The following is a 12,645-nucleotide window of genomic DNA, read 5'->3' as shown; positions in this document are numbered from 1 at the left end:
AAAAGTGTGATATGGTCAAATGTATAAAACAATGAATTTCTGAAAATTTAATTATGTGCATACACCTACTGCATAGCTGGCCCCGTCCCCTCACAGATCAGGGTTTCTAATGTCGTACAGTATGTATAAAGCAGTGTGCACAACCTTGTCCAAATTAGTGGCTTATGACCCATTAGATGTAAGGCCTTAAAAAAATAATGTGACGGATGCATTGCATCCAATAAATCCACACACCTGAATGACTGATGCTGGAGCCGTGCTCACTGTGAAAACAAAGTTAATATTTGACTGACAGAACTGCAGATAAGGGAGGATAACATGTTTTCTGAAATACTGAGAAATGTTATTCAATAACATCTCCAAAGAGCTGCATCTACTTAGAGTTAATGCAGACTTGACTGTATATCTACCCCACAGTATAATTATAGCAAAAATGATATCATCTACCGGCACAGGAACAAGGCTGGGCCCACCCCATAGTAAATCCTTGCCACATGTCCCATAAGATATACTCTACTCAATGCTTGGCTATAGGTACCCCCCCCCCCCCCCCCCCCGTCAAATCCCTACTATGTGCCTCGAAGGACCTACTCTACTTGATGCTGGGCTATGGGTATCCCCCCCCCCCCCGCCAAATCCCTACTATGTGCCCAGTAAGACATACTCTACCTAATGCTTGGCTATAGTGATCCCCCCCCCCCCCCCCCGTCAAATCCCTACTATGTGACCAGTAAGACATACTCTACCTAATGCTGGGGTAAAGGTACCCCCCCCCCCCCCGTCAAATCCCTACTATGTGCCCAGTAAGACATACTCTACCTAATGCTTGGCTATAGGTATCCCCCCCCCCTGTCAAATCCTGACTATGTGCCCAGTAAGACATACTCTACCTAATGCTGGGGTAAAGGTGCCAGTTATTTTTGCCTTTGATGCTTCATCCGCGAGCTGCTGTATCTCATGCTGACTGATGCACAACAGGATGTTCTCTGGTTTGATGTCAGTGTGTATGATTTTACACTTGGTGTGCAGATAGTCCAAGCCTTTCAAGGTCTGAAATTTGCAGGCAAATGACTTTAGATCAAAGACTTAAGATAAAAAATTTGGAGGGAAGGAATATGAAATTATAAATCTTGTGAACTAGTTCAATGGTTCAATCAAGTAAGATACAGTATGGTCTATTTATTTGGAGGAAAGAAAAGGAGAGACCAACATTTTGTTGTGTGGATAATTTTATAGTCATATTACTTGCACTAAAATGCCCGAGCACCAAAAATTTATTTCTTGTCCTGTATTTACCAATACAATCAGGTTTATGATTAGGTTTTCAGTTCTAGAATTAAATCAATAATTGGTTTAGATGGTACATCAGTATGCTTTTGTTTGTTTGTTTAGTTTACCATAATAATAGTTACAATCATATACAAATATTCTCATTTCAATTGGTAAAAGTACATACTAAACAAAACCTAACAGGCTTTTACAAGTAATTCACCGGTCAAAATTATAATATATCTTTTCATTTAAAATACTTGTGGTTGTGTTTCAGGTTTTTATATTTCTATACATAAGAATTAGGCAATTACAGAGTAAACAGTACCTGAGTAACAATACTTTTGACCAGCTTGATGGGAATCCCTTTGTAGTTAGACTTGATGATCAATTTTAACAAATTATGTCCTAATACTTCAAATACCATGCATATGTCTGTGGCAGAGTTAAGGTTTTAATAACTCCTATGGATTATTGAGTGATCAGAAATATCTTCCAAAAAAAAAATACAAAGATAAAAAATTGTGTCATTCTTCTTCACCCAAGGACCTGAGCTTCCATTCTATAACCTTAAATTACCTTTCTTTTTTCAAACCCATAATTAATAATTGTCATACCCCCAAAAATATGTACAATAAATATGGGCCCTCAAAGGAAAGGATACGAGACCCATTTATCCCCACAATCTTGAAATCATCAGTAAGTTGAACCACATGCTTGTGCCCATGATGTTTTGGATCAGCAGTGTGAACCTGTGACAATAGGAAAATTACACAATATTTAGACAAGTATTTGTGACAAAGGGATAATTACTCAATATTCAGACTTTGCTTTGATGTTGTTTAGCTAATTATTTGTCAATAGAGCACAGAATTAGCAAAGAGATGACAAAAAAAAAAAGATGGTTAAGTCATATGCAATGGCAATTTCGGTATTTAGAGCTTCTGTTACAAAGTAAAAAAAATTGAAGAAAGCTATAAAGTCAAACCACAAAGGAAGATAGAGTAACACAAGCAATCCTTGACACACATTAAACCATTAAGTTTATTATAAAGTAATGAATGGATCATCAATAACGACTTTATTATACTTACAGTTCTCAGCAGCTTCATCTCATCAATAGCTGTTTCTGTATAGTGGGACGCACTCTTTACTATCTTTAGGGCAACATATTTGTTCTCACTATAAGAAAATAAGTTACAAAAACATTTATTACTAGCTAGCTAAACTACTACTAGCTAGTGCCTGAAAGGTTTTCTTCAAATATAATTATAACAGCATCCAGGCATTTTTTAAAAGTTATATCATGGCACGAGGGGAATTTAATAATTAAATGTCCAGCAACTGAGGGATGATTAGTTGACTTTAACTAGTCATCCCAAGGTTGCAGGGGGATTTAATCACTAAATTCCCTGAAATGCCATGCCATAACTTTGTAATACCATGATCACCAATGAAATAAACTCACAACTATGAGTAATATTAGGTTGGATGAGCAAACACGGATCAATTGATCAGGGCATTGCATACGCATTGTTCTTTTTATCCCTCTCGAGACCACCACATTTTCACAATTAATTCTCAAATCATATATAATTGATTTACATAATTGCTCTACATATCTACAATTTAATTCTTTGATGTCATAAGCACGCATGGGTACAGAAATCAATATCATCCCACATGGATCTAGTCTAACGTTGTTTAGGTATCACGAGATAAAATACTCTGGTCTCTCGGTGCAGGATCTATTCCTGGGCTAAATCCCGAAGCTGCCTTCTATTTGTTTTCCTGGTGGAAACTAGAAGACAAGCATCTTGGTTTTAAATTTCTCTCATGCACTTATGTAGAGGGAAATTTAGGAGAATTAATTATTATGCAAAAACATGTATCCCCCCTCTCTCCAATCTCTGATAGTCCACCCCTAACTTGTGACAAAACTCACCTCACATCCCATGCTAGCCATACAGTTGAGAAGTGTCCCCACCCTAGCTTGCGGATGACACTATAGCGATTGTTGAATAGATCTCCCAGCTGGACTGGATGATAGCCCCCTGAGCAAAAATGATAGACACACATTCAAATTAGGTCATCATTTTGATATGCATGACTAAGAATCCAAATACACCTGTAGGGGTAAAAAAAGCCAATTCTAAATTTATTCCAAATAAAAGGTGAAGTGGCCATAAATTTTAGGATTCTGGAAACAATTAAGTATCAAAATTAAATAGAATAATGAAATTTTAAACTTATAACTGGATAATTTCCATGCTTAAAAATACCGAATTCACTAAAGAGAGAGTAATTTAATACAACATGGCCTTACTGTTAAATGCTAAAATGATACAATTACACTTTGGAATCGTGGGTCGATTTTAATAGCTTTGTGTTTACAACGTAATCCATAAACCTCTCTGCTTGATATAAGTACTTGACGTTCGGTAAAAAATACCATAAACCGTACCTAAAAAATAACAATACTTGAAAAACTGTTTATGCAAAACATTGCTAATCAAGTGTTTCGATTCAATAATTTCCAATGCCAATGAGAAGATTTTAAATGTTAAACAAAAACAGGCTGTAAGGAGACAATTATAAAATACGTCACTAGAAGATTATATACGAATACGAAATGTGAAGCTTACGAATTTGTTTGTTCAGAAGTCAAAACGATTCACTTCCGAACGATTTGTACTTACACTCAAAGTAATGTGTGGATTTCAAACAATGTCTTCGGAACTTAAAAAAATATCCACGGAAAGATTAAAAAGGATTGATTGTATTCGATAACGGACGTCCAAACCGCAAATATATATATCTAGTGGTATTCAAACAAAATTGTCATGAATTCGACTGCTTCGTTCAATCTTACAGTGGAATTTTCAGCAAAAGTTCAAACCAACCTTTACAGTAATCATTCGGATCTTCTTGCTCTTCATCGTCTGAGTTCTCATCAACTTCATAATCATCCTCGTTGTAGCTAGACACGCTACCGCTGCAAAGAATAAAGCTCCTAATCACTTTTTCTGTCATATTGTTGATCAACGAAATTCCTTATTTGCCGCGCGATCCACTACCTCTTGCCTTTAGGCTTGGGGTCCTCCGGCCTCATGCGAGCTTTTGCTACTTTACAGCGCTTTTTCTTGGACTGAACTGCAAGAACTGGCAACCCCGAGTGAAAGAGATATATGTGTTTAGTAGGCTAACCCAACATCAGGTCAAATGGAAGTGTTTTTCTTACCCTTTCGCTGCATTTTCGAGTTCATTTTTTTTTTTGTCCACACTTCGATATGACAAGTTGGACAATGCGCATGAGCGTACAACGCTGTTTTGGACCACTGGTTAACACCGGTGATGCCTGCGGGCTCTGGAACAAATCGCGCGCTTTTTTTATCGGTTCATTATCGCAAAAAGGATTTATCTCGCTCCACGGTTTGAATAGCGTTTTCTGAACACGCAAATAAGAAACCAATCCTTACTCGTCATGACAAAAATGTTGCTTTTGGTCAAAAACTATTCTACAGGTGCACACGCCGTAAAAAAAATATTCATGTTCCTAGTTGGTGATATTGTTCTTTTCGAGTTGTTTCTAGCTGGTCATAGCTAAGATGAAACGTTAGTCTCGAGATAAAAAAAGTTGCAGGAGTCAGAATCTGGCGCTTTCAGAGACGATTCGATCTATATTTTAGAACCGCAGAGAAATAGAAATATTTTATTCGTTGAGTTCATTCAAAATAAATTGGGGATGCATTTTTGTTTATTTCATTTCTTGATAACTTGCAGCACAGGTAGCCCAGGCAATGGTTGCTGTTCTGAGATCGGCCGAGTAAAGCGTTTTTTTGTGTGTGAAATGTTGTCAATAAAATTGCCTTAGAACTTAGAACATGCCTTGTTGTTGTCAAATTCACGTGTAATAAACGATTTGGGGGGGGGGGGGGGGCTCTCAACGGAATTTATGACTTCTCTCTCCCTACTAAAGAAAACAGTATATTATTATTCATACTCTTCTTGTATTCCGTTATGATTTCCTCGGATTCTGGTATTCCCAAGGCCCCTTCCGATATCCACAAAGCGAGCTGTCTAAAAAATTAATTGGATTGGATTGTCTCAGGCGAAGTGACAATTCCATTTATTCACTAAAATTCAAAAATCAACCGTTCACATGGAAACCTATAGAAGCTAGGGATAAACCTAGGGACAAAGGTTGTTTCTATCCATGTGAACGGTTCACACCGAGCTGTCCCAGGCGTACGAAAGACTTTGACCGTGAACGATGCGTTTCGACACATCTTTTTATTACGATCACCAAGGGGCGGTTACAAAGCACTTAACCCTGATAACCCGAACTCGCTTCATGTGAAAAGAAGACCTAAGAGAGCGAAGAGCGAGACGGCGAGCGGAGAGAGTAATAATTTCGGAATGCTGACTAAAATGCCAAAAACATGGACCAGGGGAGGTAATAAAAGCTTGTGTTTACTAATGGTTGTAGTCCAGACCTGGGACTCTTTGCGTTCGACATTCTGGCTCGCGTGAAAGAGGGTCCAGTATTTATTGCATGCGCATGAGCGAACATGTACCAATCAGCGAATCTTCATGGCAAAAGTTAAAATACGAGCGCGCGCAATAACGGACGTGTTTAAGGAGGGTCGGTTCCCGCTAGATCTTGTTGAGTGAAGAGCTCCGAAAATCGATCATCGCTAAGTTGAAAAGAATGTTTTGTACATGTGAAGGAATATCAGCGAACTGCCAGGGATTTGTTTTCTATAAAAACGCGATAAAATGTGATTGAAAATGAAATTCCAGAAAATCGTTTGAAATGACGCTATTGCCTAAAGCGCGCGCGTGAAAATAACGAAAACGGAAAAGCTCTTTGATTGATATATTTTCCAAACTCTAATTATCATCTGTCCTGTTCTCAGAAAAGATTGACAATCAAGTATTTACCCACGACCAAAATCAGCTTATTATTTCTGAAATAAACCCTCGCTCGTCCCTTTTGCAGCCATATTGAACTAAGCAACCAGGCCACACCGCATATATGCGGCGAATTTTCGCGCATGCGCATGCAATAAATACTGGACACTTTCACGCGAGCCAGAATGTCGAGCGCAAAGAGAGTTCCAGGTCTGGACTATAATGGCTGGTGCACACTAGTTACTTAACGATATGGGCGCGCGCACTCTTATTTATCTTAGTGTGGATGGTTCGACATTTTGACGTAAACCTAACATAACGACATGGACATAACGACATAAGCATAAGCAGCTAAGGGACGGCTGCTCCCGCGGGGCTCGAAGAGGGGCTTTAACTGTTTAAGCTAACAACCTTGCACGTGCATACAAAAAAAAAAACGTTTATTACTTCGTATGCTAATGAGGCAGATATGGTCAAATATACAAGTTATAGGCCATATATTATTCTTAAACAAACAATCGCTCTTCAAGCCAAGGATGCAGAATTTCGTCAGTATAAATGTACTGAGAGTCATGTCGGGACCATTCAATGTCCACGCGTGAACATTCAAACTGTATTCTGCTCTCCGTTTTCTCCATCTCTGGATGCTAGCCACCGAATCCGTACAGCGTACGTCCTTGTCGTTTCAAAGCGTAAACTACATCCATGGCGGTGACAGTCTTGCGCTTGGCGTGTTCGGTGTAGGTGACCGCGTCACGGATAACATTTTCGAGAAATACTTTGAGTACTCCTCGTGTTTCTTCGTAGATCAGTCCCGAGATGCGCTTTACTCCTCCTCGTCTAGCCAACCGACGAATAGCAGGCTTGGTAATCCCTTGAATATTGTCACGAAGGATTTTACGATGTCGTTTTGCTCCTCCTTTTCCCAATCCTTTACCACCTTTACCGCGTCCTGACATGGCGAAATTGCGCAAAGACTTAAAAGAGGGCGTGCAATGCCAAAGAGATCTGTATTTATACATCATTTCGCGCATTCCTTTGGGGTTCCCACTTTTTTATTGGTTGCAAACATATGCTGGGCGTTTATTTGAATAAACAACATTGAAACATTCGATAAACCTTTGGGGAAGGTGTTCCCTGGTCCGTGAGCCTCGAGCGTCGCTCTATTCAAACCTCGCTTACCACTAAAGAGACGCATGAGGCTCTGGAACCAGGGTAGGGAAGGTGTATTGTTGAATGGAAATATGACGCGCATGATCTGTGCGCTCACGCAGCGTTTCGCAGCATAAAAGTATGCGCAGACATGCGATAATTTTGCTTGCGAAATAGCTGTCGTGATTGCGCAAGAATTCTATCATAATAGATTCTCACAAAGACACCGATCGATCGTTCCAAATAATCCATCGAGGAGGTCCAGAAATGCCTAACACTACAAGAGAAGACTCCAAAAGTGATAGTGAGGGGGATCTAAAGCGATCTGGCAAGTATGACGACGAGTACATTAGGAAAAGAGAGAGAAACAATGAAGCCGTTCGAAAGAGTCGAAAAAAAGCAAAGCAGCGAATTCAAGAGACCCAACAAAGAGTAACCGAGCTTTCGAAAGAAAATGAAGAACTTAGATCGAAAGTCACACTTCTACAGAAAGAGCTCAGCGTCCTTCGGTCCTTATTTGCGAAAGGAGGTCCATCCGATGTAAATGTTGTCTTTACGAAAAATCAAGGAAGCTCGAATGGTCAACAAACTATTGTAGTCAACGTAAAAACTGAAAAGTCTGAAGATAATTCAGAAGTCACAGACTGTAAAGCAACCTCGTGTATTTCAACACCAGTAATCACGTCAACAAGCTAAACACTAGCTAAAGAATTCTCGAAGAAAGAACTAATGGTGTTTCATGTAATGGAACTAGGTTACGTAAAACGTAAGTTTGCGTGTGACAGTCCGTATGTCAGATATGATTGTCACTGAATATTCACATGGTATGAATCATTACAAGCTGAAAGTCACAAACAAGGACATCATGGTATGCACGTTAAGTATTTGCTTGCCAATATTTTCCCTCTACTTGTAAAGTCAGAGTACAGTGGTTGGTTTTACAGTTGTGCAACTTGCTCGTGTAACACAACAAACGAGTTGCGTAATCTACCGTGACATTCCCCCAGGAGTGGGGCTTTTTAGTACAAGTATATGTTATGCAGTTATTTTATAGTTTTAAAATATAAAGAATAATAATATGGTCTGAAACGTTTTGTTGAATGGATAGGGGAAGAAGAATGGAATAGTACAAAATACTACACCATGTAATACTATACTGACATCTGAGTATCATATACTACAATATCATTTGTATCTCAGGAAGATTGTTGAGACGGTTATGATTCATTTGATGAGGGATGTAAAATCTTAACTTTGAATCATTTTGTGAAACTGCAATACTAGATGCTGTCTCAGTCTAAAGATCATGACAGCTGAGAGAGCCCCTAATTTTAGCATAGAACCCCCATTTCATGCTAGGGGAAAGTTTTATGTGAGAAGAAAAATGCAATGGAGAATATTTATTTTTAACCCATTGACCCCTCAACCAGACAACCCAACAAAAATTATAAATGCAAAATGAACACAATAAGGAATACCTAAAAAAGGCACTCAGTTTCGTCCCAATAGACTTAAGGTTATGGTTCATGTTCACACTAAAAAAAATGTTAAAATGTTTATCTGCAAAAATGATTCGTTTAGGTCATTATCTAGGGTACTAAACACAAATAGTGGATTTGACTGATGCGCAGGTTGTTATTAGGTGGAAAGTATTGGAAAATAGAGAGAGAATATGGGATCTCATGGCCTAGGGCACTCTCCCAATATGCTCATAGCTGTTGTTTTTTTTGTCATGCTAAGCATGCCCCAGTATGACAATGTGAGATTAGAGTTGGGACCCCAAAGCACTGCTTGGATACTGCTGACTAGGTACAGCTGTGTTTGACTTTGCATGGGCAAAGTTCTTCTTCATTTTGCTGAAGCAAAAAATATTGGAGGGGCACAACACAAATTTTTAATTGTTTTATCAACAACCCCCCATCACCTATTTATTTTGTCAACTGAGAAAATTATTGCCCCCCCCCCCCCCCCCCCCCCCCCCCCCCCAGTTTGGCCATCCATGCTTTTATCTGTTTTTTATTGTTGTTGTAAATTCACCAAAAAATAGCCAGAGGACAATGTGTTGATGCTTGCCCCTTTCTAGACAATGGACGTGCTGGAGGCCCATGGAGAGCATAGGACAATTCAGGATTCTCTTCTGGTAGATGAAAACACTGTAACTTATGTGAATCACTAAAACAGCCTTCTTGTCTGTGTCAGATGTAATGGTACATCATTTCCATATGTAATGGTAAAAAAAATATGTAATAGTAAAAACCTCCTCAGTGTCATGGAAAGCAAGATCCAATGTCTTGGAACGATCCCACACTGTTTCCTCAGGTTTCCAAGATTAAGCACACACAACCTCCACATTGTCATATAAGGCATCTCACTCTTTTGTGAAAAGCTGTCGTCCCCCTTCAGCCAATCCTGGATATGGGCCTGCCTGTCCTCTTGGCTACTGAGCCGAGATAGCCAGTAACAGAGATGTCCAAGGCTCTAGGATATTAATTAGCTTGCAACCCTCCAATGCATTGGTTCACATTCTAGGAGAGGACCTGTTACCCTTCCAATCTTGCAAGCCTGTCAAGAACTTTAACTGCCGTTTTCAGTATTCTGAAACTTTCGCCTGCTTGCTTCTGTCATGTAACATCCTTGAAGTGGATTCAATGGCCAGCACTGAAATGGTTTCAAATCATGCTGCCTCTCCATAAGGCACTGACCAATAAAGAATCACTAAACGCAACATCGACATGTTTAGTTTTTGCATATTTTATTACTGTCAATTTTGTTTTCACATAAATTCAATGTTGCAGAATGCAGGTGCCATTCGCAAATCTAAGACCATGAAAACAACAATTACAAAACTATCCCCACCGACACATCAACAATACTGCAACACTTTGTGTTCTCTGATTAACTTTGTACACTATGTTAAATATAATTTTTGTATTCTATTTTAAACCAATTTGCTCCTAACAGAACAGTTTTTTTTATATGGTAACTCCCCTTGATGCTTTTGTTCTAACTGTTTAAAATATAATTAGAGAAAGCAGTAGCAAAATCCTTCAAAGTGCTTCTGGCATGAAATGCAATGTCTTTTTTCTTAAGATGTCTTGAATAACTAAATCTATGACCAAGTTTACCACCTAATGGTAGATATACATTGATAGGTCCTGTGTTATTTGCTTATCTTGCCTGGTGGAAACAAGGCCAAGTTTTCTGCTTTGGACAGGAGATAGTCATGAGACGAGACACCCTGAGATGAATCCAATGTCTAGGCATTTTATCTGCAGCATTCTTCAAACTCAAATTCCAGATCATTATCTGATTCTTGGTCCTCTGTGCAATTTGGCGAAAGGCCACCCCATACCAGCATATCACCTTCAAAACAACACAACCGATTAGAAAATGATATATGCCACGTGCGTTATCAAAAGCAATAAAAGACCTTTACAACGTGTCCAAATACGCTGTCTGACTGAGATATATACAAGAGCACAAGGAAGAAACGGAAACTCACCTTTCTTATCGATCCTTTCAACAGCATAGGCAGCGCTTGAGTGAAACATCCAAAAATGGCCGTTGTTACAACTTTGAACGCAGGACCGACAAGGGACAGTTACATGGTATCCAACAATATTTCCACTAGAATGAAGAAGAAGTGTTTGTCAGAAACTAAGTATTACAGAAAGGATTAAAAAGGAGCCAAGTAAGCTGAGATTAGAAAAAGTTTCTCACCATCCAAGACAGGCGATGTCCTTGATTTTACAATCGCAGTTCGTCGTCGAATAGTTAGGCCCAACAAGTTCAATTGCACTGCAAGGGTTTATTGAATAGTCAGAAAATGTAAATTCTGTGATAATCTAAAAAATTTAAGAGTCTTTTAGAGCACCGAACAGGAACTTACTTTTCGGGAGGCAAATCTGTCGAGTAGAGCTCCACATTAGTATCGGCGAGCAATTGTGCTTTCATTCCGCGCATACAAATTGATCTTTCGCAGAATTTGCATTCCAGCCTAACAACACTCTTTGTCTGGAATAGAGGGTGAAGTCTTCGAGGCATTTTGAAACTTGGAAGTCGCTTTTTTTCGATGATTCTGGTGGCCCTCCCGAGCACTCACTCGTTGCAGGTTGTGATTTTTCGCTTCTACTTCATGCTCGTCACAGCCGTTACTCAGACGCTTCCTATTGGCTGTCGTCTGGCAACGGTCACGCATACCGCTTGGGTTTTAAAATTCCCTTTCGATAAAATGTTGACATGCTCGGGCATGACTGAAATAGAGAAAAGAAAAGAAAAAAAAAAAAAATGATACGAAAGACAACCAAGCAAAGGCTTATAGTGTGCCTCATACGGGGTTTTTAAAAACCTATTCACTTTAGGGGCTTCCTGTGGTATTTTTAATCACAGGCAACCCGCGTTGCTCGTAGCTCACTTGAAAAAATATTATAAATATAGGGTGTTAGTTTGCCTTCGATTTGAACTAACTTATGTATTTGTAACTTTTGTAAAATCAAGAGAGCCCTTATGGTAAAATTAAAAAAAAAAAATAGTTTAGATGAACAAATATGAGGGTTCGGGGGTATCCAGGGGGTCGTTTCTCAAAACGCCGATAAACTCGAAAAACCGGAAGGTCACCCGGTAAGCCCCCGATAAACACTTCAGGTGTTTCTCAAAAAGCTCGCTTTTTTAGGGCCCGGGAAAAATCCCAGAACTCGCCCGGTAACTTATGGGAGCTCGGGAATTACTTTTAATGCGAAAATTGATACCCAAAGCGATGTTTTTCCTTAATTAATATTTTCAGCTGAATTTATAGATCAACCATTCATCTTGAATTAGCCAAGTTGAAATACCCAATTTGGTGCTTTTTTCCGATTAAATCTCGCCATTTTCAAGTTGTGTGGAGTTTAGTGAGTTTTCATCACTTGAGGAAACTATTCCACTACCCTGCTACCAGATAAGAAGTGAGACTATCACGGCTAACATCATTTTATGGGATTACCTAGCAGTCAATCAGGTTTCTTTCCTGTGGAATGATTTGACATTTGTGAAGGTATTGGAAGTTTTGCTACAAAATGAAACTCTATCTTCTTTTTTTTGTCTTTTTTTCGAAAAGTGCCGATGCCACAGCAGTGTTTGGGGTACAAGTTGTCTACAGACATTGACAAGTCTACAATTTTTATTGATATTTAATAATTATTTAGCCAATCTATTCATTAACTCTGAAAATTATAATCTGGTTATCGGAAACCCGTAAACAACCGGGACGCTACCGCTAGCTATGAGAAACGCTCTTCCTCGCCCGGAAAAGTCCCGAAAACTCTACCGGTA

The 12,645-nt window shown here is 39.2% G+C and overlaps 4 protein-coding genes across 5 annotated transcripts in view; 1 reads left to right on the top strand and 3 right to left on the bottom strand.

Annotated features, from left to right (window-relative positions):
* The window catches only part of LOC5509784 (SRSF protein kinase 1), a 30,218-nt gene extending 25,639 nt beyond the window's left edge, over positions 1–4,579 (bottom strand). For both annotated transcript variants that reach the window (XM_032378772.2, XM_032378774.2), the window contains exons 1-9: positions 4,511–4,579; positions 4,347–4,431; positions 4,173–4,264; positions 3,215–3,323; positions 2,364–2,451; positions 1,934–2,021; positions 1,598–1,704; positions 891–1,050; positions 235–263 (exon numbers count right to left, since the gene is read on the bottom strand). In XM_032378772.2, the coding sequence (XP_032234663.2) occupies positions 235–263; positions 891–1,050; positions 1,598–1,704; positions 1,934–2,021; positions 2,364–2,451; positions 3,215–3,323; positions 4,173–4,264; positions 4,347–4,431; positions 4,511–4,535 (783 nt within the window). In that variant the 5' untranslated portion in view covers positions 4,536–4,579. The remainder of the gene's footprint in view (positions 1–234; positions 264–890; positions 1,051–1,597; positions 1,705–1,933; positions 2,022–2,363; positions 2,452–3,214; positions 3,324–4,172; positions 4,265–4,346; positions 4,432–4,510) is intronic.
* Positions 4,580–6,830: 2,251 nt separating this feature from the next.
* On the bottom strand, positions 6,831–7,142 carry LOC5509798 (histone H4). Its single transcript, XM_001630259.3, has one exon. It carries the CDS (start codon positions 7,140–7,142, stop codon positions 6,831–6,833), a length of 312 nt encoding a protein of 103 aa, XP_001630309.1.
* Positions 7,143–7,602: 460 nt separating this feature from the next.
* LOC125565607 (CCAAT/enhancer-binding protein gamma-like) lies at positions 7,603–8,031 on the top strand. Its single transcript, XM_048728399.1, has one exon. It carries the CDS (start codon positions 7,603–7,605, stop codon positions 8,029–8,031), a length of 429 nt encoding a protein of 142 aa, XP_048584356.1.
* Positions 8,032–10,070: 2,039 nt separating this feature from the next.
* Positions 10,071–11,500, bottom strand: LOC5509786 (protein FAM72A). Its single transcript, XM_001630260.3, has 4 exons — positions 11,225–11,500; positions 11,056–11,133; positions 10,838–10,962; positions 10,071–10,698 (listed from the first exon to the last, which is right to left on the bottom strand). The coding sequence occupies exons 1-4, from the start codon at positions 11,377–11,379 to the stop codon at positions 10,601–10,603; spliced, it is 456 nt and encodes a 151-aa protein (XP_001630310.1). The 5' UTR covers positions 11,380–11,500; the 3' UTR covers positions 10,071–10,600.
* Positions 11,501–12,645: the final 1,145 nt, after the last annotated feature.

The sequence above is a fragment of the Nematostella vectensis genome, chromosome 1, assembly GCF_932526225.1.
Source record: "Nematostella vectensis chromosome 1, jaNemVect1.1, whole genome shotgun sequence".
Taxonomy (NCBI): Eukaryota; Metazoa; Cnidaria; class Anthozoa; order Actiniaria; family Edwardsiidae; genus Nematostella; species Nematostella vectensis.
The sequence above is the reverse complement of the archived record's forward strand: the minus strand, read 5'-3'. Positions and strand labels throughout refer to the sequence as shown.